Here is a 24093-nt window from a genome sequence, read left to right as displayed (position 1 = left end):
ATGAACTGGCTTTGTTCAAGTGTCTTCAGTGTTTGACTTCCTGCAGTCAGTGTCCCCTTGTGTTTAATGGCTCAGATATTTGCATGTCCTCGGTGGCTTGCAGTGCTCACCTGCTGGACTGTGCCCTGGGTCCTCATTCACCTGCTGAATTAGGGTGAGAAGCCTCATTTCCTCCGTCAGGGGCCCCCCAGGAATCAGGAATGAGAGAAATGCAGAAAGTATGACCCACACGCGGAACTGGTTCTGAATAGGACATTTATTGAAGAGGTTTTGCAGGAGGCGGCGGGCACTTTAATTCCCGAGGCTGTTGGTGGCAGTGCGCTGCTCGCCCCAGGCCTGTTAACTGCTCGCCTGCCAGGGCTGGGAGGATGCAGCCCTTGGTGCTCCGATGGGAGCCCTTTTGAGGAAAGCGGTAGGTACTCCGCCGAGGCCAGGCCAGGGGGGACAGTAGCGGCCTGACTCTCAGCTCTGGGCCTCCAGGCCTTTCTAAACTCCCCCGGCGAAACCTGGCCAGCCACAGGTTTGGGGGCAACAGGTAGGTTTCTCCCTTGGGGGTTCAGAAACAGGAACCCCATGGATGCAGGTGTAGGAGAGCTGTGGGTTTGTTTGTTTTTTTTCCTTCTATCCTGCCCTGGTCTCTTCTAGTGGATTTGTCAGTTGTGGCTGGGTAAGAACACGACAATCCTGTGTTCCTTTTTAGAGGAGACTGCAGACCGTTCTGTTGGGGGTTTCAGAGGGTATTCTGATTTCTGGACATTCAGAGTTGGGTGGTTTAGAGAAGGGGCCGCTGTTGGAGGGACCCAGCACAAAACGGCACACATGCTGGGAAAAGCAGAGTTAATCTCCTACTTCTTCCTGAAGTTTCTTTTTCCCAGAATCCACAGAGGGTGGTTATTTTGGATAAAATCAAGTGGTGACAGGTCAGCGAGTGAAAGGAAGTTCTCCCCACCCAGTTTCATCCCGGATGGACACTGCCAGGCAGGGGCTATGCCCACCACTTCCGGAGCTCTGGGCCAAAGGAGCAGGAAGGTCGGGGGGCAGGTTGCCACCCTGACTTGGCTGATGTTTTTTACCTTGAAGCAAGGCCTTGCTTTTCCAGGAGCGGGACCATGCTGCCTGGGCTGTCCTGCCCCACACCACGTGCATCCCCTCACCTGAGAACCTGGGGTTTGGCGACAGCCTCCCCTCTCCACTGCGTTCTGGTCTCCTCACCTCTCAGCTAAGGGAGAAAGCTCCTTTCCTCCCGCCTGGGAACTGGTTGGATGAGTTTCTTGGGCCTCCCTGGTTGAGGCCCCTTAGAAGGCCACGTGAGGGACCTGGGGGGTGGAGGCAGGTGCTGTGGGGTGGAGAGCTGAGAGGCTCTGGGAAAGGGATCTGTGAGGGGGAGTGCATGAGGACTTGCTGTCTGAGGGCTGGCTGCCTTTGAGAGTTGACACTTGTTGTGGGAGTCTATGAAGTCTACCTGACTTCTCTGGGTCAGGCACCAGGCCTGAGATCAGCATCTGGGGCAAATATGGGGGGGGGGGGGAGGTCATCGGAGCCCTTTTGCCGTAATGCCCAAGAAGTGGGGCAGGCCAGGGTGGTTTGCCGGATGGCAGCAGTTCACAAAAGGGGGCTGCTCACGTTAACGAATGCACTTTTCTGGGTCTGGAGGATCATGCTTGGAATTAGGAAGTTGTGTTTGGGGGAGCTGTCCTGTTGGCAGCCTTGCCCCCTAATTCTAATTTGTTTGGGGAGGGAAAGTGAGAATTTGGGGAAGGGAGAAAACCCTCAGGTGAGATGTATTCTGACCGACCCCCAGCCCAATAGAGAGCCTTTGGCCTGGAATCCCAATGGGACATGGTCTTCCAGCGAAGCCCCCAGATCTCAGTTTTCTAGAGTCGGCGTACTCTTCCTGCTTTCAGAAGCATGTGATTTACACGGAGCTTGTTTCTTCACCTTTACTTGGATCCTTGTTGCTCCCCTTGCCACACAAGGGTTGGAATAGGTCTCGTTCTTCTTTCTAGCAGATGCTTCCCTGGGTCATTCTGTCTTTCTACTCCCTGATGCTTCTGTGAACAGTCAGCATCTTCTTGGTCCTCTGGATTCTTCCTGAACACTCTTTGGCTCTGGACACCTGCTGCCAAAGCCCCACGTGCCGTAGAGGGCCCATTCTCATGCCTCATCTCCTAGAGTCTAGAGTCTCGGTAGTTGTTCGCCTAGGCGCGGCTCGGGCGTGTCCTTTCCCACAGAGCCACTGCCCAAGTGTCCTCCAGTCTGTCTGATTCCTTCCAGCCTGGCCTCTTGCTGCCCGCCGCCCTGGGTCCTGGGGAGGTCCAGGTCCTTTTGGGACTCAACTGTCGCGTGCTGCTGCTCTGCCCCTAGGACCCTCCTGTCTCTTCTTCGCTTGGCAAGTACAAGCTTATTCATCATTCAAGGCTCAGCTGAAGTCTCACCTCCTTTAAAGCTGCCCAGGTGCCCCACGTAGCACCAGCTACTCCCTCTTCTGTTAGCACAGTTTCTGTATTTGTGCTTCTGTACAGCACTCAAGGCATTGCCTGGTAGATAATTTGTTAATAGGGCTGTTTTTCCTTCCAGAATTTCCTTCCAAAGACAGGAACAATGTCTTATGCATTTTAGTGTCCCCAGGGCCTAACATCATGCTCAGAAGTGTGGAACGAATTGCCAGACTGGAGGCAGCCTTGAAGTCCCAGACTGCTCATGACCCCACTCTCTACTTCCTTTTGTCATTGGGGCACTTGTCTTGCTTCTCCTGATAGAGGATCAGCTCTTGAGAGCGGGCTCTGTGTGTGATTCATCTCTGTCTCCCACAAGGCTGCCACAGTGTCTTTGTGCAAAGTGAGTGCTTGAAAATACTTGTCCAGTGAATGCTGCAGCTCACAACTTCGGCAGGGCAGGGACTGTTCTCCCCAAATGAGAGGGTGGACACTGTGGCACAGATTGCTCACTGCTTTGCTCCTTAACACCCAGCTGCTGAAGAGCAGAGCTGGGGCGGGTTTGGAGCAGTGCTGGCTGGTCTCCCCGGGCTCACTCATACTCATTTTGTCATTTTGCTGCTCTCCCCCCCTTTGATATCCCCTGTGATTTAGGAAATGGGTGAACAGCAAGACTTTCCTCGTACCTTGAGTTTTTGTCTTATGTCCTGGTTCTTCACATGTCCACCTTGCAGCTGGGTTTCATTTTTTCTTTAAAACCCAAGGGCCTGTGTCAAGGATGGTTGTTACTGATCACTTATTTGTGCTTTGTGCTTTTGCCACCTTCCATTTCCTGCAGTTCTGTTCCTGCTTACGCCTGGTGTCCTCTTGTCGTTTTGTTCCTCTTCAGCTGCTAGTAGTACACGTTGTTTTTCCCTGTGGAGTCCGGAGGAATGTGCCCTGCCTGCCGCAGCAAAGGACTCTGACTCACTTAGACTTCATCTTCTGCTTTGCCCTTCTGTTGGGCATGGATATCAGACTGTTTTCCTTTCCAGCTGAATTGCTTTATATTTTCCCATATAAGATCATGGTTCGAATCAGCGTCGGGATTGTACATGATGAATGTCTGGCGGGCGAGGATTAGGTCGTGCTAGTTCACCAAGTTGAACACTTTTACCTTTATTATTAATTTGAGATGTGGGTAAAAATTATAGGCACAAATCAGAAAAAAAGTCTCTTGTCCCAGTGCTTGTGAAACAAACAGTAAGTTATCTGTCCTTGTCATCCTACCACTTGGGGTGGGCTTACTGCGCGGCAGAGGTTGTGCACATCGCTCTGTGTCCTCTGTCTTGGGAGACCGAGTCAGGCGGGTGCTTTTGTTTGCATTTTGCAGATGAGGAACTTGAAGCTCCGTGAGGTCGGGTGGCTTGCCCAAGCCCACATGGGGCCAGTCAAGTGGAGTCGCTGGGGTTTAGACCAGATCTGCCCGGCTCCAGAGCCTGTGGATCCGTTTAGTGCGTGGACTCCCGTGCACCCACGTGCCTGCATATCCTGTCTTCTTCTGGGGACTCAGAGGGTCCTCATGGGACCCCTCTGTGCCCACTTGCTTCCTGCCGAGATTCTCCAGTGCCTTTGAACGTGATGCAACAGCAGATGCTGCAAGTGTTGAAGGTGTGGCTCACATTTCCTCGCTGCCCCCACCCGAGCCTAGAGGCCTCAAAACCAGCAGCCCCTGCTCCCTGTGGTGGGGATAAGATGGCTCATGTGCAGGGCAAGTTTCCTGGAGGTCCTGTGAGCCTTTTTTGGCCTGGTGATGAGAGACGGGGGGCTTCTAGGAACGCCGAACCTGTCCGTGATTTCTAGCCCCGGCTTTAGCTGCTCCATCTTCTGGGGACATTGTGTCATTTCCCTGCCTAATGATGAGCTGTGCTGGGAGCCACGTTGACCTACCCTGGCTGTGAGCAATAGCAATTTCTGATCAACAGTAATTGCTCTCTTGTGCCTTTAGTATGTACGTATACGAAACTTCCTGGTAGATAGCTTTTCCTGGACTCTTTGTAGGGGGACCTTATTATAGTCTCTTCTCCAAATTCCAGAGTGGTTCCTTGGCCATTTTTCCCTTCTCAGTTTTTTGTGGCTGGTCACTTGATATGTGGCATGATGGTAAGGCAGCAATGCCCTTGCTCTAGTCCCTTGTCTAGGGCCAAGTAGGACAAGCCTGCTAGGCTGAATGAGCAGTCACTGCTCCTGGGTACCTCACGGCAGATTGGAAACTTGCTGGTAGTGACTAATATGGACACTCATTAGTTTAGGAGGCTCTGGCTCAGCCCTTGGTTTTGACCACTGTTTGTCTATGGGACTGGTGAGAGATGCTGCAGCACCAGCCCGTAGACCTTCCACGGGTGTTTATTGAGCACCTGGTATGTACATTGCTCTCTCGGGGGTGAGGGGAGGGTACAAGAAAGCAGGCCCAGCCTCTCTCACCTTTACTGTCTAATCCAGAAGAAAAGTATGCACATAGGTACCCCCCAGAGACCAGCACTTTAAATGATACTCAGGGTCAGTAGATTTAAAAGTGTGTGTGTGTGTTAGTGTCCTATGGCTGCTCTAACAAACCCCACAAGCTTAGTGGCTTGAAACAACACATATTTATTATCTTACAGTTCTGGAGGTCAGAACTGAATCTGGGTCTACAGGGCTGTGGTCCTTCTGGAAGCTCCAGAGGAGGATTTGTTTCCTCCCCTTTTCTAGCCTCCTGAGGCTGCCCAGATCCTTTTGCTGGCTGTCCCTTTCCTCTCTCTCCAAAGCCGGCAGCCTCTTTCTGTCTGTCCCTCTGCTTTTGTTGGCACATCAGCTTCCAACTCCTGCGTCCCTCTTGTGAGGACCCTTCTGATTACACCAGGCCCACCCAGGTAACCTAGGGTAATCTCCCCATCTCGAGATCCTCGACTTGATCACATCTGCAAAGTCTCTCTTGCCGTATAAAACAACATCTGGGGGTGCCTGGGTGGCTCAGTCGTTGGGCGTCTGCCTTCGGCTCAGGTCATGATCCCGGGGTCCTGGGATCGAGCCCCGCATCGGGCTCCTTGCTCCGTGGGAAGCCTGCTTTTCCCTCTCCCACTCCCCCTGCTTGTGTTCCCTCTCTCGCTGTGTCTCTCTCTGTCAAATAAATAAATAAAATTAAAAAAAAAAATAAATAAAACAACATCTGTGGGTTTTTATATCCAGGGATGATTAGGATGTGCTTATTCTTTGAAGTGGGGGGCGAAGTCTACAGTAGTGGGTGTGTTGGATGCGCTGGAAGTGGCTGAGGAGGCCTTTCTGAAGGAGGAGATCTGACCGAATTTGTGTAGGGAGAGAGGGTCTGGGACACATCCCAGGTATGAGAAACCACATGAGCAAATGTTGGGGCTGTGGGGTGGTGGGAACAGTGAGGTGCGGGCAAGTGGTCCTCCCATCGAGACAAGATGCCAGGGGCTTCCCTTCCCTTGCAAGGCCAGGCTGAGGGAGTTTTCTGGACTTCAGGGTGTAGGCTCAAACTTCCTCCCAGGATTCAGGTGGGAGGACTTCACTGGCAGCCACGACCCCTTTCCTTCCCCGCAGCTGAAGTCCCGCTTCAAAGACCCAGCCACACTTGGTGGCCCCTGCTGCTCTGGGGTGGTGGGAAAGGGAATTCATGAGGGAATCTACATTTGTGAGGGGAAATGAGTTTGAGCCAGCTGGCCTGGGTTTGTGGCCCAGAAACCCTGATCACACTGTTTGCACAGCCTCTGTGACAGTCACGCCGCTCACATTGAACATATCGAACACAGTCACTCCCCAGGGAGCCTTCCCTTGTCCTGTCTTAGGGTGCTTAGAGCTCCTGAGTCTCCGGAGAGGGCTGAGAGAGGCCCGAGGGAGGAAACTGCTCCGGAAAGGGACCGTCCTGTGCCCCGGAAAGCCTTGGGCTGTGGTGAAAGGTGTCCTCCTGCTGGTGTGGCCGAGGCGGAGTGGCAAGAGCAGACCGGCCGAGCTGGGCATGGGGTGGCGCTGAGCTGTGGCTGGCAGCACAGCCCAGTGAGCTCAGCACCCCAGTTTGAGATCTCGGCGGCTGTTCCCCTTGCTCCTGCAGTGCTTGTCTGGAGGCGCTGTAGCTCTTCTCTATTGCTTCCTTCTGGTACCCTCTCAGGAGATCCTGAAGGGGGACATGGGGGCCATCGTTCTGGGGAAGGTCAAAGGCGGCTGGCTGCCTAGGTTTGGAGAGCCTTTGGAATGTGTAGGAGGTGTAGTTGAGAGATGGAAGAGCCCCTGGGGAGGTGTGCAGGGCTGGCGGATGTTGGAGCAGTTGCCTTTGGGAGAGCCCCCTGCTCCGTCCCTGCCCGCCTCTAGCACAGGTGTGTCGGGCTTCCGCTCCTTGGGGGTGGGGGGAGGGGCGGAAGGTGAAAGGATGACATCAGCCTCCTCTGCACCTGGAGCCGGCCTCTCTGAAGCAAACTGTTTTCTGGGGCATCTCCAGAGCTGGCCTGCACAGAGGGTTGTCCGGAGAGTGCGCCTCTCCCTCTCCTGCCTTCTCCACAGCAGCCTGCTGGCCAGGGAGGGGAGGGCCAGAAGAGAATGTTGCTGAGTCCTGGGGATTCCTCAGGACCAGAAAAGGAGAGGTTCTCCAGAAGGTTCCAGGTGAGTGCCCCTGTAGGACCATCTTACTTTTCTTTTCTGTTTTTTTTTAAGTAGGCTCCACACTGGGCGTGGAGCCCAACATGGGGCTTGAACTCATGACCCTGAGATCAAGACCTGAGCTGAGATCAAGAATCGGCCACTTAACCAACTGAGTCACCCAGGCACCCCTGAGACCATCTTTTCTGAAGTTGGGGGTGGGGGAGCAGGGTCCTTTTGCCTCAGTGACCGGGAAGCCTGAGGATAGAACATGGGGGCTAATTATATGGGTTTTGTCATTTTTTTCTGTTGGAGGCAGGGGTATGGGTTAGGTTGGGGGCATGGTGCTGAGCCTACTGAGGAAGAGAAGGATGTGGGACTTGACCCCAGTCAGCTGTGCTGGGAAGCCAAGGGGCCTGCTGCAGCCTGCCTCTCTGCCTGGGGACATTCAGGGAAGGTCCTCAGAAGGGCGGGCCGGTAACCTGGGGAGGTGTGGGCAGAGGAAGGGTGTGGATTGTGTTTAAATATAGAGAGAGTTAAAAAAGAAACATTCCTCTCCTGTCATAACCCCCCCCCCCGCCCCCGCCCCTGCCAGACAGATTTGTGTCTGAGCCACTTCTTGCGTCCGTCAAAAAGAAAGGCTTGGGGGACCTTCACAGGTGTGGGACTGGAGATACCGAGTTTTCTAGAAGACTGATTCACTGATGATTGGACTGACTCATGTTGAGAGATGGAGGAGGTCACGGCTGGGGGAGACTTCGGAAAACTGGAAACTGGGTGCGGTAGGAGGAGGTAGGCGTGTGCATCTGGCTTGGGAGCTAGGCCGCTCTCTGCCTGTCTCCTTTAGGCTCCCACTTCCCCAGCCAGACTGTGTCTTCCGGATGAGTTTTGAAGACCCTGAGTTCTGATCTTGGCTTTGAGGAGAACCTTGCAATTTGGGGGATACTAGTGGAGAGGAAGGAAAGGTTGCCTCTGGCCCAGGACATGTGGGCGGGTACTAGTGCTTTTCTCTTTGGGAGTCTGAAGTACATACACAGTAATGGTTGGGCGCAGGCTTTTAGGACCAGGATGCACTAAAATTGAGTGCGATGGTCCTACCAACAGCCCCCATGGACTCTGCCTTGTTGCTCTCACTGCCCCACGTGCTTGTCTTCCTCCCTTTTTGGGTCTTTGCATTCTTTTCCAGCAAGCCTGTCCTAGAGAGCCACGTGGTCCTGGGTCTTCTGGTCCCTGCAGATCTCGTCTCATGCAAGGAATTATAGTCAGATCTTGGTGACCTCATGCTTTTTCCCTTTTCCATGACCTGCGACCCTTTGGCCTGGAATCTGTATTTTACCATGTTCCAACAGGAGGGTAAATGGCCAGAGGTCACAGAGTAGCAGGTCTAGAAATAGCTGTAAGGAATCTTCACTTTCATTCCTTTACCTCCACGGCCTTTGTAGGGTAAATGAAGTATCATGTTAAAAGCTATGATCTTTCAAGACTTAGTAAGTTCCCCACAGCTTAGGCTGAGGCGGAGCCATAGCATCCAGGCCTGTGACTAATCGTTTGCCTGTGGCCCCGGCTTGTATGAAATCCATTAGGGAGACCACAGGCAGGGGCAGGGCGGCAGGAACACTGAGCCTGTGTGCCCGAGTACACGTCCAGGCTCCATCACATGCTACTTCTGTGGCCTCAGGTTTCTGTGCCTGTAAAATGGGGGTAGCAGTGGGACCAAGTTCACAGAGCTGTTAGGAGATGAAAGCGGCGTGCTGTGCCATAGCACTTAGAACGCTTCAGCGCTCAGCTGGTATGCCTCGTCTCAGCCCGGGGGCTTGCTGGGCATGGCACTACTTGGACAATGTGAGCTTGCTTTGCGGGGAGACGGCTGCGTTCCACCAGAGGAGAGTTCTCCAGGGAGAAAAGATGCTTTCCTTTTGTTTCTGGGTTCATAGGGCAATGGGGTCCCCAAAGAGTGACCCTCAGAAGGCCCCCCTGAGAGTGGGGGGGGTGAAGGGGGGCTGTGGCTAATCTTTTACTTTAAAACTGACCTGGCCAGCTGTGAAATCCATCTGGGACTTGGGCCTTTGCCATTTAGCATCCCCGTGGGGGCTGACTGACCCCAGGTTTGATCTGGGAAAGGTCTTAGGTCGTAAGTTTCTGCCCCATTGTTCCAGCTGCGACTGACAGTGGGGGTGGGGGGGCCCTGACTGCAGCAGGGTTTGAAGGACACTGGAGTCCCATAGGGCTGGGGGTTAAGGACTGGGGTGGAGTTTGGATCTTTGTCTTTGTGCGGAAATGACACAGTGTTACCCTGTGGGCTGGTTCTGTAGAAAGGCCCAGCTGGTTAATTGAATTGAATTTAATTAATTTATTTTTTTACTTATTTTAAGATTTTATTTATTTATTTGACACAGAGAGCACAAGCAGGGGGAGCAGCAGAGGCAGAGGGAGAAGCAGGGTCCCTGCTAAGCAGGGAGCCCCCCACGGGACTTGATCCCAGGACCCTGGGATCATGACCTGAGCCAAAGGCAGATGCCCAACCGACTGAGCCACCCAGGCACCCCATCAGCTGGTTAATTTTAAAGGCTCTTTTGAGGAGGGAGGAAAAAGTAACAGTGCTGCATTTCCCAAGGGGCTCTCCTCTGAGATGCTCAGAGTTTCACCAAGATGAGCCTGTTAATTCTCCTTTGTTGCACCCGGAAGGGAGGGAGAAGGCAGGCATGGCTTTAGCGCTGCCACTGTGTCCTTATCTGCAAAATGAGAGGCTCCTGTAGATCAGTAGGGAGGTGACACCCCTCCCTCTGCCCAAGCTGAGACCTGCAGTGGCAGGGTGCTGAGCTGGAGAGGGTCCTTGCTGGGCTCTTGACTGTTAGCTCAGTAGACGCACGAGTTTGTTCACCATCATCCATTTGCCAGATCACCCTTAAGGCCCCTGAGCCTGGGTCGCTTACAGTCTAGGGCAGGGGATCTCAAACTAGTCACAGTCACACAGGGAGTGGTAGGGGTAATCCTGGGGTGCTGTAAGAGTATGCAGAAGGGGGCATCCAGGTTTGTTTTGGGGGTAGGTTTCTAGAAGGGGGCTGGCTCCTTACCTGAAACCTGAGGATTGGGTATAAGTGACGGGTTGGGGGGTGGTATGGCTTGGGATAGACAGGGTTGGGAGTGGGGTGCGCGGGGACTTGGGAGTAATGTCCAGGCAGAGAGAACATTTGCAAAAGCCAGAGCCCAGGGCCCAGGGGTGCTGGCATAGCAGGGGCATAGAAAAGCAGGGGGAAATTCAGGGTTACTGGAGTGATGGCACCTAGATCCTTCTTGTAGCTCTAGCCTGTGGTCTAGTAATTTCCGAGCCCTAGAGCTAGGGGTGGAAGGCTTTGGGGCAGTGAAAGTGAGGGTGATGCTCTGGAACTTTGTTCCTTGTGCAAACAGCAATGAAATACACATTCTGGAAAGTGGTGTTGGTGAGCTGTGGTCTGCTGGGGTTGGGGTAAAGTGTCCCTGTCCTTCCCAAGAGGGCTTAGCCCCTCCCAGACTTACTGCTCCAGTTTCCAGGTGGGTCTACCTGTGAACAGCACCACCTGCTCAGGGACTAAAGTCCACCTGAGGCTGCGTTTGCCTTACCTGGGAGCAGTTTCCTGTCTGCTGGGCTGCCTGACCTTGCTGTGCTAAAGGGAGTTTAGAGAGACTCATCGGTGGCTCAGCCCTGGGACATTTCCTGTGCTCTGGGAGCTGGGGTGAGTCAGGGCCTGTACCAGGTGCTGGGGGTTGGGGAGCCTTTGTACTCTCTCCTCTGCCTCCCCTGTCAGTATCTAGAAGGCTTCACGTTCATGGTGCAATGGCTGGTGCCCCCAGAGATGTCCTAATCCTGAGGAGAATCTTCCCCCCTGGCATGTATGTGTGTCATCTTAGATCATAAGAGCAAGATATTCAGCTGTCCTTGCTGGTGACCCCAGCACAGGCCCCAACAAGTGGGCACTTGGGAAGTGCTTTTTGACAATTGTTATTATTATCACTGTTTTGACGGCTTATGGAGACCTTGCCCCGTGGCAGGCACCATACTCAGACCTGTTGCTGCAGCAGGTCGCTGCATCCTCAAGGACACAGCCCTGGGGTAGGTTCTGAGAGGCTGGGTGCTTTGCCGGAGCCATGGGGCTGGGCTTGGGGTTCCGTCCGAAGGCAGCCCGACTGCTGCTCTGGCGGAGATGTCCTCTCTGCTCTCCTGGGGCTCGGTTTTCTGAGCCCTTTATTGTCCTTGGATGCAGTCACCCTTTCCTCCTTGGAATGCTGGAGCTGTTGGCAGTCAGGAAGGGATGTTACTTGGGCATCCTTGTGCATACTTGTGGAGTCTGAGGGAAGGGACCTTCTCGACATTCAGAGTTGTGTTTAAAACTGTGGTGAAATATACAAACGTACAATTTCCATTTTAACCCTTTTTGAGTGTATAGTGTTTCAGTGGCATTACGTACATTCACATTGTTCCTCCTCTATCACCACCATCCATCCCCAGGACTTCTCTTCTCTTGCAGAATGGGAACTCGGTACCCATTATATACTAACTCCCCATTCTCTCCTCCCCCAGCAGCCTTTTACTTTCTGTTTCCGTGAGGATTCTGAGATTTAATTCTTTGTCCGCCTCCCCCCCCAGAACCTCCCTGGAGTGCCCTCGCCAGGCAGCGATGCCAGGATGCCCGTCTCTGCCTCCCTCCGCCAGGATGGCGGCCAGGAGCGGCCGGTGAGCCTGACCTCGACCACGTCCTCGTCGGGTTCCTCCCGTGACAGCCACGGTGCCATGGAGGAGCCCAGTGGCTCCGAGGCTTCTGCCAAGAACGGGGCGGGCTCCCCGGGTAGTAGGAGGCGTCCCCCCAACGGCAGCAGCAGCTCCAGCGGCTGGCTGAGCGTGAGGGGGCCGCTGTCCCCGTTCAGCGGCCGGGCCCCGGCAGCCCCGGCGCACAAGCTCAGCTACCTGGGCCGAGTGGTGCGGGAGATCGTGGAGACGGAGCGGATGTACGTGCAGGACCTGCGCAGCATCGTGGAGGTGAGGCCCGCTGCCCGAGCGGCTGCCGTGCTGAGGCTGCGGTGGGGCTGGCCTCCAGCTCCGGGTGGCCCAGCTCACTTGTAAACCCACTGCCACCGCTGGAGGGAAAGTTCTCCCTGATAGCTTGTGTCAGAAGCAGACTGCTTCCCATGGAGCAGTGGGGAGGCCTCACGTCTCCTGCTCTTGGGGGAGCCTCAGGCTGCTCGTGCTGCCTCATTTTGGGCCAGCAGAACCTCCTGCAGACCCTCGGGGCGTGGGCATGGTTGGTGGGGACGGGCAGGGACCGCTGTGCTCACAGACACGGAGCACAGTGGGGAAACTGGCCTAGATGTTGCCCGACTGTGCCCAGATCCCTGCTCTGCTGTTTCCTGGCTATGGCGACTCGGGCTTCTGCATAAGCCTCTGAGCCTCAGGTTCTTCCTCTGTGAGATGAAGAGTCCCCCCTTCCCCCCCCCGCCTCCGCAGGACCAGTGCGACGTGCTTCACCCCGCGGGGCCCCTGGGCAGGTGGCTGGGTGGCTGCCACTGAGGAGACCCTCTGTTCGTGGTGGAGAGAGACATATTTGTTTCTTGGAGCCGCTGTAACAAATCACCACAAGCTGGGGGCTAAAATGCAGAAGTTTCTTCTATGTTGGGGTAGGAAGCCAGAAGTCAGAAATCAAGATATTGGCAGGACTGGGTCCTTCTGGAAGGTCTGAGGGGGGAGAATGTGTTCCATGCCTCCCTCCCGGCTTCTGCCAGGTGGTTGCTGCTTGGATTTCCTTGGCCTGTAGATGTTCTGTCCTGGCCTCTGCCTCCATGTTCCCATTGCCACCTTCTGTGTGTCACTCAGTGTCCTTTCCTCTTATAAGGACACCCGTCATGGGATTTAGGGCCCACCCTAAAGCCAGTATGCTGTTGTCCTGAGATCCTTGACTGATTACATCTGCAAAGACCCTATTTCCAAATTAGGTCACCTTCTGAGGTTCTGAATGGATGTTGATTTTTGACGGGGGGGTGGGGTCGGGGGAGGAGAGCTCTCCAGCCCAGTACAATAGGCGATGTCTGTGAGGTTACATTGTCATTGTAAATGCAGGACAGAGCTGAGGTGTTCTGCGGGAAGTGGGGAAACAGGACTGCACCCGGAGGGGCTGGGTTCTGATGCCTCCCTCCACACAGGACTACCTCTTGAAGATCATCGACACGCCTGGGCTGCTGAAACCAGAACAAGTCAGCGCCCTCTTTGGGAACATAGAAAACATCTATGCACTGAACAGGTATGGAATGGGCCTAACACACACCGTGTTCTGCCTGTGAGGCCCATCTCGGGGCCTAAGGAGGAGCCCTGGATGTCCCCAGTCTCTTGGGTTGTGATATGTGGGCTTGGGGCCTGATCGCCGAGGGTGGGTAATGGTGGTCCATCCCTGTTCAGCGGAATCGTTAGTTCCCTGTAGTAGAGAGGGGGATGTGGGACCGTGTGCCCTGGGGCTAATGTGCTAGATCGTTTGAGGCCGTGTGCTTGTTGGGTCCAGCCTGGGCCAGCGCCCCCTCAGGGACCTGCTGGCCTCTGGCATGTAATGCTCTTCCCCCTGTACCTGTGTGGCCCCTCTGTCTCTCCCATCATCACTGCCCACTTGCACATCTCTTTACTTCTTCTTCACCTTCCCACAGACCCCCTGGGAAGTCAAGTCTCCCTGGGGGTAATCTGACCCATTAGGAGAATGACAGGCCAGGCAGAATGTGATGGGGGAGGCTGAGCAAAACCTGGTGAGGGGCTGCTTCAGGGCACCAGGGGCTCCTCGAGGATCTGGTGTGTTGCTGCCTGGGCCCACAGATTCCCCAGGGAAGGGACACTGGTTGGGAGGGGCAGTGCCTGAGGGGACAGCGTCAGTAGTAGGAGGAGCCTTACCCTGGGCCCTTTAATATGGGCCAGAGGGGCTTCCTGCTGGGCCAGCTGCAGAAGTCCGGGAGAACAGGTGCAGGGTGACTTGGGCTGGCGGGTGGTGGGGTCGGGAGAAAAGGTGCACAGGAGGAGGTGTCCGGGGAACATTGTGTTTAGGGTTCCCATAGCGCCCCTTCTAAGTTTTGGGGGTACTGGGACTCACCCTGTTTCTCCTTTCCTGCATCCTTTTGAATTGGGGGCCTTTGTTTCCTTTGGGAGTCCCCTCTCTCTCTTCTTCTCCCGTTAATCTCTGCCTTTGTGTGTTTGACTCCTGCCTGCAAAGGAGCTGTCTCCCCTCCCAAGGTGGGTACTGGTGTCCCCTCTCTCCTGCTTGCTGAGCATGTGGGTGTTCTTTGCTCCCCATCTTTGCGGCAGTGCGGGGTACTCTCTATGGTTGCTGGCCTGGGCGGGGCTTACTTTGAGGATGGACGCCCCGACTCTTTGGCATGACACCCGGGGCTGGCTGTGTATCTGGGCACCAGGAGGCTGGGGAGGGGGCGTGTTGGTAGCTGTGGAGGCTGTGTGCTGTCCGAGGTCTGATGACCCCTCTCCCCTCCCCCAGCCAGCTACTCCGAGACCTGGACAGCTGCAACGGTGATCCCGTGGCTGTGGCCAGCTGCTTCGTGGAAAGGGTAAGAGGGGCTGCTGGGTCCTTGCCTCTTGTCCCGCCTTGCTGGGGGCTCTGAGGCACAGGAGTGCCCAGCTTAAGAGGATGTGTGAGTCCTGGAGGCCTCTGTCCAGGGGAAGTGCCCGGTGCCCTGTCTTGTGGGAAGGGCATTCTGGGGTAGAGCCAGGGGCCGCTGGGTGGATGGGATGTCCCAGACAGATGGGTCCAAAGATGGATCTGCAGGTGTTCAGGGAAAGGAGGGCCGAGTGTGCTCTGGGGGGTCAGGGCCATGTCTTTGGTATACCCAAGTTTAGAGTCAAATGGGAGTCTCCCAGAAATCACCATCTTTGTTTGGTCTCCTCTTAGAGTCAAGAGTTTGATATCTACACTCAGTATTGCAACAACTACCCCAAGTGAGTATTGGGGTGGAGGGGGAGACAGAGTTATTTTGTGGGCCTGGAGCACCCCACATCCCTATGTAGGCCTTCCCAGGTGGTGATGGCCCCTTCTCCCCCACCCCCAGCTCAGTGGCCGCCCTGACCGAGTGCATGCGGGACAAGCAACAGGCCAAGTTCTTTCGGGACCGGCAGGAGCTACTACAGCACTCTCTGCCCTTGGGCTCCTACTTGCTGAAGCCTGTGCAGCGCATCCTCAAGTACCACCTGCTGCTCCAGGTAGTCCAGTGGTCTTCCTGAGGATGTGGGGGGCCAGGGGAGGGGCAGGGCTGAGTCTGGGCTGCCTACGCACCTGTCTCCCACACAGGAAATTGCCAAACATTTTGATGAAGAAGAGGATGGCTTCGAGGTGGTGGAAGATGCCATTGACACCATGACCTGTGTGGCCTGGTACATCAACGACATGAAGAGGAGACACGAGCATGCGGTCCGGCTCCAGGTGCTCCAGGGCTGGTCGCTGGAGGGACAGGGCCGGCTGGTGGGCGGGGTGCAGCCACCCTGCTGCGGGGAGCCGCGAGGGTGGGTTTCCCTGCAGGGCAGCCTTCTCTGGGGGGGCCCTTGTGGCAGTGTGTGTCTGATGGATGCGGGTGGTGTCTGTGTCTGTAGGAGTTTCTGGGGTTCTGTGTCGTCCCCAGAGGGTCACGAGCAGCCTGACTCTGGGGGTCGGGGCTTCTCTGCTGTAGGAGATTCAGTCGCTGCTCATCAACTGGAAGGGGCCGGACCTGACCATCTACGGGGAGCTCGTCCTGGAGGGCACGTTCCGCGTGCACCGTGTGCGCAATGAGAGGACCTTCTTCCTCTTTGACAAAGCGCTGCTCATCACCAAGAAGCGAGGCGATCACTTTGTCTACAAGGGCCATATCCCGGTAGCCAGGCTGCTGTCATGGCCTCTGCCCTCTTCCCCCCTTGTAGTGGGCCAGGCTCCGTTCTTTTTTTAAGATTTGAGTATTTATTTATTTATTTATTTATTTATTTATTTTTAAGATTTTATTTGTTTGACAGAGAGAGACACAGCGAGAAAGGGAACACAAGCAGGGGGAGTGGGAGAGGGAGAAGCAGGCTTCCCGCCGAGCAGGGAGCCCAATGTGGGGCTCGATACCAGGACCCTGGGATCATGACCTGAGCCCAAGGCAGATGCTCAACGACTGAACCACCCAGGCGCCCCTAAAAATTTTATTTTTAAGTAATCTCTTCACCCAATGTGGGGCTCGAACTTAACAGCCCCGAGATCAAGAGTCTCGGGCTCTAACGTCCGAGGCTAGCAGGCGCCCCCAGGCTCCATTTCTTGACCTCTTCGTAGGCCCCGGGTTGGGGTGGATCCAGCTCCATCCTTCTGAGATTACTCTCCCTGTCTCCCCGGATGGTCTTGAGGGGCTGGGGCCCCAGTTCAACCCCCCTACCCCCACCCCTTCGTGTGCTTGACTGCGCTCTCCCTCTGCCCCAGGGCTCCTCCCTGATGCTGATCGAAAGCACCAGAGACTCCCTGTGCTTCACCGTTACCCACTACAAGCATGGCAAGCAGCAGTACAGTATTCAGGTGAGGGCGGGCCGGGAACACGGCCGCCACCTCGGCTCGCTCAGCTGAGCTGGGCCTCATAGTCTCCCTCTGCAAGGTAGGGATTCCTGTGGGCGTGTCTCGGGTTTGTGTTGAGGAGCTCAGGTAACCTCACAGAGGCGCCCTGGCAGGGCAGAGGCACTGGACATGGCCCAAGTCTGACGGCTTCCGGCCTGTGGTAATAACCCTGGTTCCCTCTCCCTTCGGTCCTTCCAGGCCAAAACAGCGGAGGAGAAACGGAGCTGGACTCACCACATCAAGAGGCTCATCCTGGAGAACCACCACACCACTATCCCCCAGAAGGTGAGTTCCCGGGGTGCCCCACCTGCCCCGTGACCGGGTGCAGGGAGAGGGTGTCCCTCAGCCAGCTCCAGGGGCCCACCAGTGCCTTACTGCTGGACGTCGGCTTCACTCGAGGCGGGGGTCAGTGCAGTAGGTGCCGTGGGCTTCAGCACAGCACCACGGGGTGTGGGGTGTCCCAGTGCAGCAAGAGCAAGTCGGTGGGCCAAGAGAGGTGCGTGCACAGCAACGTGGTAATTGTGTGCGTTTCCTTCCCTTCCAGGCCAAGGAAGCCATCTTGGAAATGGACTCCTACTGTAAGTGTGCTCTTTCTGCCTGCTTTCTCCCTGACTGGCCACATCTCTAGATCCTGGGAAAGCTCTGCCTGGTACTTCTATTCCAGGGAGCAGGGAGAATGGGGACGCTCCTTCTGTCAAGGGCTAGGAGTCTACTGCAGGATCCAGGGTGTAGTCCTGCTGGCAGGTGGGACCCCCCCACTGCCTAACATTTCTGGGTGGAAGCTGGAAGAGGAGGGAGCTCTGGAGGCTTCTGGCCCCTGGAGCTGGGGCAGGCAGCAGAGGTGGGGTCAGGGATGGTCAGAGTCCAGGCCCAGGCTAATTGTCAATCTTGTGGGCAGATCCCAGTCGGTACCGCTGCAGCCCAGAGCGCCTGAAGAAGGCTTGGTCCTCCCAGGATGAGGTGTCCATGCATGCGCGCCAGGGGCGCCGGCAGTCTGGTAAGGGAAGGGCTGTGTGGGCAGAGGCTTCCTCACAGGACTCTTGACCAGGACGGGGACTATCTGCAGCAGCATTTGGGGCTGGCTCTTCCCTCCCCGGACATCCCAGGAAAGGGCAGGAGGGAGGGTCGCCGGGCACATGTGGCACGTCATGTCCCCGTGCTTCTGCTACCCTCCCAGGCACCTTCGTTCGGGCCCTTCTTGCCCACCAGGGCCGAGCAGCCCACCTTTTCCAGGGCCCTGAGGGTGCTTGTTCACTCAGGCCTCTGTGCTCCTTCTTAGCTTTCCTGTGACCAAAACCTTGCTCCTTTGCCTCTCAGAATCCTGGGACTCAGCCAGGAGCAACGCTCAGACGTCATGGGTGATCCCCAGCCCAGTTCTGGAGCAGAACAGAGGCAGGACGTGGGGAAAACGAGTTAGACATCAAGTGGCACCAAATCCAGACAGGAAATATTTACTTTGGGTCTCAGGAAAAAGTTCCATTTTCCTCTGCTGGGTTTTCTTCCATGACTGGGCTTGCTACTATGTACTTGGGTTTATTGGAATGAATCGTCTGTTGCAAAAGAGAAAACCTTGCTTTTATTCTTAGCTCTGGGGTGATAAGGGTGTGTGTTTTCTACGTCTGTTTGTCTGCTTGTACTCTGCTCTTCAGTCTGAGGCCCAGGGACAGATTTAGCTTCAGCTGGGCACCGCCAAACATAGAGGAGGTGAGAGTTGGAGTGAGAAGTGTCTCAGAGACCGCTGGAGAGAAGATTTCGGGAGTGACTGGCCCACTGTCCTGGTGTGGGTCTCCTGGGTGCATTGGGCTTTGGCCATGACCCATGGGTCCCCTGAACGACTCTGGGGATTGACATGTGGGCTTTGGTCTTCTGGAGGGTGGAGCCAAGTGGTCTCTGGAAAGCTTTTGTGATTTTGTTTTATTTGGTATTACGCCCAGTGGACCTTGAACCCTAGGCAAATTTGTGATGGTTGCAAACATTTTATGACACCCTACGTGAAAAGCCCCCAGTTGGGGGGGTGTTACTTCGTAAGTTTCTGGCCCTTGTTGTTTTCCTTTCTCCTATGATGCTCTTCCTGTCCCTCTAGCCTTCCCCTTTAACCTGCCATAGCTTTGAATTGGAAGCTTCTGGCTCATGGAAGAGCTGGTGGTGGTGGTAGGAACCGCAGTACTGCCTGTCATGATGTCAGCACCCACACTGTGGCTATTGGGGCACGTGGGCAGTGAGTCATTTTAGAGCTCAGTTTCCACAGAACCAAGATTTCAGCCTGTGAACCCTGATGGAGTCAGGTTCCGTTTGCTTGTTTTTGTACTTGAGTTCTAACCATTATGAAACAAACGTCTATCTAAAACTTGCTTCATCCCTTGAGCCTCTTATGGTAGAGGATGCCGACCACTGTTGAACTTTGCCTTTTCTGGTGCAGGTGCGACAGCATCCGTTGGGCGTGTGCGCTGCTTGGGGCTGGGGGTCGCCATGGCGGCTGCACACCGGAGGTGTGGTGTCCACCCTTAACCCGGAGGCATTGGTTCTTGTCTGTCGCAGAGTCCTCGCCTGGAGCGGCTCTTCTCCCTGCTTCTGTTGTTTGAAATCAGTCGATTGAACTTGTGAGAAGTGTGGGTAAAGACAGGCCAGCAAGGGGCACCTGGCCGGCTCTGTCGGTGGAGTGTGCAACTCTTGATCTCGGGGTTGTGCGTTCGAGCCCCATGTTGGGTGTAGAGATTACTTAAAAAAAAGATGTTAAAAAAAAAAAAAAAAAGGCCAGCAAGTTGCTGAGAGGGAGATGGGGCCCCACTGGGGCAAGCTTGGAGTCACCCACTCTGCCTCCGGGCCTCCTTTTCCCAGAGAGCTGAGATGGGCAGAGAGGATGCTCTAGATAAGGGAGGTGCTGCTGTCACCACTTGTCACTTGTTAAATATTCTTGATTGCAAGTGTTAAGATGAAAGAGTAGAGCATTTTGTATTTCTCTAAAAACAATCGGATTCACAGCGTACTTTGGTTGTGCAGATCGGGTGCACGCACACACGCGTCTCAGTAGAAGAAACTTCTGCAGTGTGAATCCCTGCTAGAATTCCCTTACGCCTCTGAGTTTATAGCGGGCTCCCCGGTTAACACCAGCTGTGCAAGAACACTGTGGGCTAAGGTCAAGACTCTGTGGAGAGTCCCTGGACACATGTCGTCTTATCCCTGCCTGCCTCTCTCAGGTCTGTTCCCAGAAAGGCTGGGATTACAAGGGGTGACACCATCAGCCTAATGGGTGTGTTTTGTATCCTGTTCCCAGAGCCTGGTCAGTCCTCGTTCATCCGGGCAACACTCCCCAGCAGGCAGCGAGGCTTCATCGAGCCAGGCCTTAACGGCCGTAGGAAGTCGGGTGCGACCTCTGCTTTCCAGCTGGGGTGCTACAAGGGGGCTTGGCCTTGGGTGTAGCTAATGCGCTCATGTGCTTATTGCAGGGAGGGTGGGGCTTGAGGTAGAGCTGAGGTTCTCCAGAAATGTGGTGAGTTGGTCTGAAAGGAGGCAGCTTGGGACTATAGCTCCAGAACAAAGGGCCCTGGGCGGGGTGCACTAATGCAGGGATTCTGGGTGGCGCTGTTCCTAGGGGCGGGGGGTGCTGGCAGTCACAGCAGAGGTCTCTGGTGCTGGATGGGGGTGGCCCGGGCGCTGCCTCCCTGTGGGGTAGGTAGGAGGGCAGCCTCCCTCAGGCCCTAGGGCTGAGGGGGGCCAGGCTGGAGTGGACTTTGAGCTGGTGGTGGCGGTGGCGCTGTGAGCATGGGACCAGGGCCAGACACAGCTGTTTCCAGGCCCGAACTGACTGTCCACTCGCTTTCCTTCTCAGAGCCAACCAGACACCTGCTCAGGCAACTCAGTGAGAAAGGTGAGTGTGAGCATGGCCAGCCCTTCCTGGCAAGCTCTAGGGGAGGGGCAGGGAGGTGACACAGGTAACCCTCTGGGTGTTGAGGACAGTTTAGAGGGGACCCTGCCTCTCCCCCTCCCTGGAGGTGGGCCTCCCCCCTTGCTGTGTGGCGAGGGGGCTGAGCTCTCCCTCCCGCACACTCCTGTCCTCGGGTAACAGTCACAGTGAGGGGCACAGACCTGTGCTGCCCTGTGTCCCCCGGGGCCTCTGCTCTGTCAGTCATTCCTTTCAAAGCCCGGGAGACCGGGCGCAGGTTCTGGGAACAGGAGCCCCAGTGAAGCCTTCCCTGGGGGGCTCCTGGTCTCTGTAAAGAGGCTCTTTCTCCTGCTTACCGATCTCTTCTCCCCTCCCCGCCTGTGTGTGCTGGGACCTGGCCGTGGTGGGTGCAGCCAGAGCCGCAGAAATGAAGGTAAGGCCAGTGGGCAGAGAGGACTGGCCTGACAGAGGGGGTGGGACTGCCAGGTCAGTGCCCTGGTCCCTTCGGCTCTCGTCGTCTTCGCGCATTCGGCAAATACCTTTCAGGCCCCTACTGTGTGCTCGGCTGTCACAAGAGTCACAGAGATGAATAAGCCGTGGCCCCCTGGGGATCCTTCCATACCCTTTTCCTGGAATGGTACCCTGGTGGTGGCCCAGCCTGGATCTTCTCCATTTTCTCTCTCTGGTGCAGGCAGGCCTCTCTGGGTCTTGAGTTCCTGAGCAGGCCCCAGCCCCAGCTTTCCCAGGTCCCAGCTTCCCACCTTGAGGACGCCCACCCTGCTCCTCCCTGGGCCCTGGTGGAGACCAGGGCTTGGGTGTTTAGGCGCAGTTTTCTCTGTGTAAAGCCTCCGTACCCCGAGCCACTGGCAGGAGGAGGGGGCTTGCCCAGAGCCTGGTCACGAGGGGGTCTTATGCTCTGAACAGCATGCAGGCAGTGCCGGCGCTCTCCTGGACTTCGGGCGGCCTCCCTGTGCTCAGGGCCTGCAGCCGGAGGCCGAAGGGGCTGCCCGGGAGGAGGAGGAGGAGGAGGAGGTGGTGGAGGAGGAGGTGGTGGAGGAGGCCTTTCAGGTGTCTCTGGAGGACTTGGCAGGGCATGAAGGCAGCGAGAAGGGGGCCAGACTGGAGCCCCCAGGCTCGGAGGAGGAGGAGAGCCTGGCAGTGGCGGAGCAGGTAGCCGACTTCGCCAGCTCCCTGCTGGCCGCCCTCCACTGCTGGCACTATCGGGCCAACGCTTTACTTTTCTCCCGGGGCGCTATGGTGAGGTGTCTCTTTGATCTCCCCTCCTCCTTGCATGTTCCCTGGCGAGTGCATGCCTATCCGGGAGTTCTCTGCCCTGCCCTCCACCCCTCTGTCCTGTTCCCTCGCTCCTGCCATCAGCACCTAACCCCTTGCCCGCTGTCACGCCCTGGTGAGCCCTTGGCATGTGTGCTGTTCAGTACTGGGCGTGAACTAGTGTCCTACCCAGTGAGCGTGACTAACGGGGTGGGGGTGGTGGGGAAGGGGGAGAAGCCAGTGGGGCTGGAAGGGGCCAGCGGGTTGGGCTTTTCGGAGGCTGCACACCCGGCAGGGATTTCTGTATCCCCAGACCTGGCGGTTCAGGCTCAGGTCTCAGGCTGGCTCTCAATACAGCCCAGCCCCTTTAGGGCTCAGAAGGTTCGCCCATGTTGGGCTGCAGAAGGGATGAGCTCCCACTTGTCCCAGGAGCTGACGATGGCCCTCTGCTTGCTGCAGGAGAAGGGGCACAGGGAGTCCGAAGGCCCCAAGAGCCGCAGAAGGTCCGGCGGCCGGTCTCCAACGAGCGCCGAGAAGCGCATGAGCTTCGAGTCCACCTCCTCTTCCCTGCCAGAGGTGAGTGGCCGGTGGGCGGAAGGGGCCAGTGCGGCAGTGCCCAGAGCGCAGGTCTGTGGGGGGGGCTTTCTGGGACGGGCTCTCCTCTTGGGCCCATGGGGACACGGGTCCCCCGCTCCCCTCTCCGGACTCTTGGCCCTTTAGGAAGCCTGTCTGGCCTCTGGGCATACGGTGGGGTGAGCAGGTAGCCCCTTTCTGTGAATTAGAAAAAGAAACCCCTTTTGACAAGACGCAGTCTCTTATCAAGGGCCATATTCGCAGAAATGACCAGATTTTAGGTCCCTCCAGCCAGGCCTCCTTGTATAGGCCATAAGGCCCTGCCCCTGCCAGCTGGCCAGACATTGCACTCACGACTGTGCCTCCCTGGGTACTGACATCTACTGGGCACTTCCTACACGTCCAATGTTTTATTTCTTCCTTCTATTCCCTGCAACAGCTCAGGCAGAAAGAGCCTCAGAGAAGCTGAGTGACGTGCCTGGTGTCGGGCAGCTTCTGAGGGGCAGAACTGAGATCAGACCAGAGTCTGTGACTTAGAAGCCCGCATTCCACTTCCTGACACCCCACGCTGTCTGTGGGTGGAACCGATACCTTTGTTTTCCCAAAGTTACAAGAAAAAGTGTATGAGGCCTTGACTCCAGGGCAGACCTCACAACCCGGGCAGGTCTGAGGATCCTGACACTGGATAGGAGTCTGGGGTGGTGCTGTTCCATGATAACAGGAAGCAAGCCACATGGATAACTTTACATTTTCTAGCAGCCGTGTAAACAAATTATTTAATTATTGAATGTTAACTATAATTTCAACATGTAATCAATGGGAAAAGCTATTAATGACATTTTTTTTAAAAGATTTTATTTATTTATTTGAGAGAGAGAGAATGAGAGATAGCACGAGAGGGAAGAGGGTCAGAGGGAGAAGCAGACTCCCTGCTGAGCAGGGAGCCCAATGCGGGACTCGATCCCGGGACTCCAGGATAATGACCTGAGCCGAAGGCAGTCGCCCAACCAACTGAGCCACCCAGGTGTCCCGCTATTAATGACATTTTATACTTTGTATGAAGTTTTTGCAATCTGGTGTGTATTTTACCCTTCCAGCTGTTCTCAGTTTGGACTAGCCACGTTGCAGGTTCTCAGAAGCCACTTGTGGCTCGTCACAGTGTGGTGCCGGCCGCGACCATGGGTCCTGCTTTGCAGACTCTGGACTAGAACAGTTGGGGTCAGGTCTGGTTCCTCAGAATGGAGAGTGTCGCTCTTCTTCCTGAAGGCCCCTCTGGGAAGCTGCCTGTACTGGCTGGTTTCGTGGTTCAAATGACCTTCAAGGTGGTCAGGACGAGGTTCTTACATTGCCTTCCTTCCTTACCTGTCTCCTGGGCACAGGCAAACGTTGTGCCTACGGCCAGAGGCTGGCTGGTAGGAGCCAAATCCCTGTCTTCACCCGCTCTGATGGGACTCTATCATGTGGTCCTATTGCCCTCTGGAGCCTCGTTCGCACAGGAGGTCGTGGCCACTCGCGGTAGTTGGGTTTGAACCCAGAAAAACCCCTATGTGGTCTCTATAGGGCTTTAGAAAGCTGCCTCTCTATCAGGCATACCCTGTGTTGTGTGCTCCCACTTTGTCCCTGTAGCTCCCAGGCAGGCTGTCACTGAGAGCTGCCTCCACTCTACCCCATCTGCGTTTCTAGAATTTTCCTTGGGTTTTACAACCCAAGGCCACTAGCTGCATGATGACTGAGGGACATCACCACGTTC

At 55.8% G+C, this 24093-nt stretch overlaps 1 protein-coding gene across 5 annotated transcripts in view; it reads left to right on the top strand.

The window, feature by feature from the left end:
* Window positions 1-24093, top strand: part of PLEKHG3 (pleckstrin homology and RhoGEF domain containing G3) — a 40993-nt gene that overhangs the window by 13244 nt on the left and 3656 nt on the right. The window contains exons 2-17 of one of the 5 annotated variants that reach the window (XM_028116041.2): window positions 11671-12060; window positions 13218-13315; window positions 14543-14612; window positions 14954-15000; window positions 15111-15261; window positions 15350-15481; window positions 15726-15908; window positions 16487-16579; window positions 16814-16900; window positions 17160-17193; window positions 17514-17612; window positions 19890-19979; window positions 20445-20483; window positions 20912-20931; window positions 21423-21755; window positions 22230-22346. In XM_028116041.2, the coding sequence (XP_027971842.2) occupies window positions 11710-12060; window positions 13218-13315; window positions 14543-14612; window positions 14954-15000; window positions 15111-15261; window positions 15350-15481; window positions 15726-15908; window positions 16487-16579; window positions 16814-16900; window positions 17160-17193; window positions 17514-17612; window positions 19890-19979; window positions 20445-20483; window positions 20912-20931; window positions 21423-21755; window positions 22230-22346 (1944 nt within the window). In that variant the 5' untranslated portion in view covers window positions 11671-11709. Of the gene's footprint in view, window positions 1-11670; window positions 12061-13217; window positions 13316-14542; window positions 14613-14953; window positions 15001-15110; window positions 15262-15349; window positions 15482-15725; window positions 15909-16486; window positions 16580-16813; window positions 16901-17159; window positions 17194-17513; window positions 17613-19889; window positions 19980-20444; window positions 20484-20911; window positions 20932-21422; window positions 21756-22229; window positions 22347-24093 lie in introns of those variants that run through there. The other 4 variants (XM_028116092.2, XM_088024572.1, XM_028116157.2 and 1 more) reach the window with 4 other exon arrangements.

Source organism: Eumetopias jubatus, unplaced genomic scaffold (assembly GCF_037043125.1).
Source record: "Eumetopias jubatus isolate StellerSeaLion01/CBP00866 unplaced genomic scaffold, mEumJub1_p1.0 scaffold_7, whole genome shotgun sequence".
In the NCBI taxonomy this organism is placed as follows: domain Eukaryota; kingdom Metazoa; phylum Chordata; class Mammalia; order Carnivora; family Otariidae; genus Eumetopias; species Eumetopias jubatus.
Note: the sequence above shows the minus strand (reverse complement) of the source record. Positions and strands in the feature narration are given on the sequence as shown.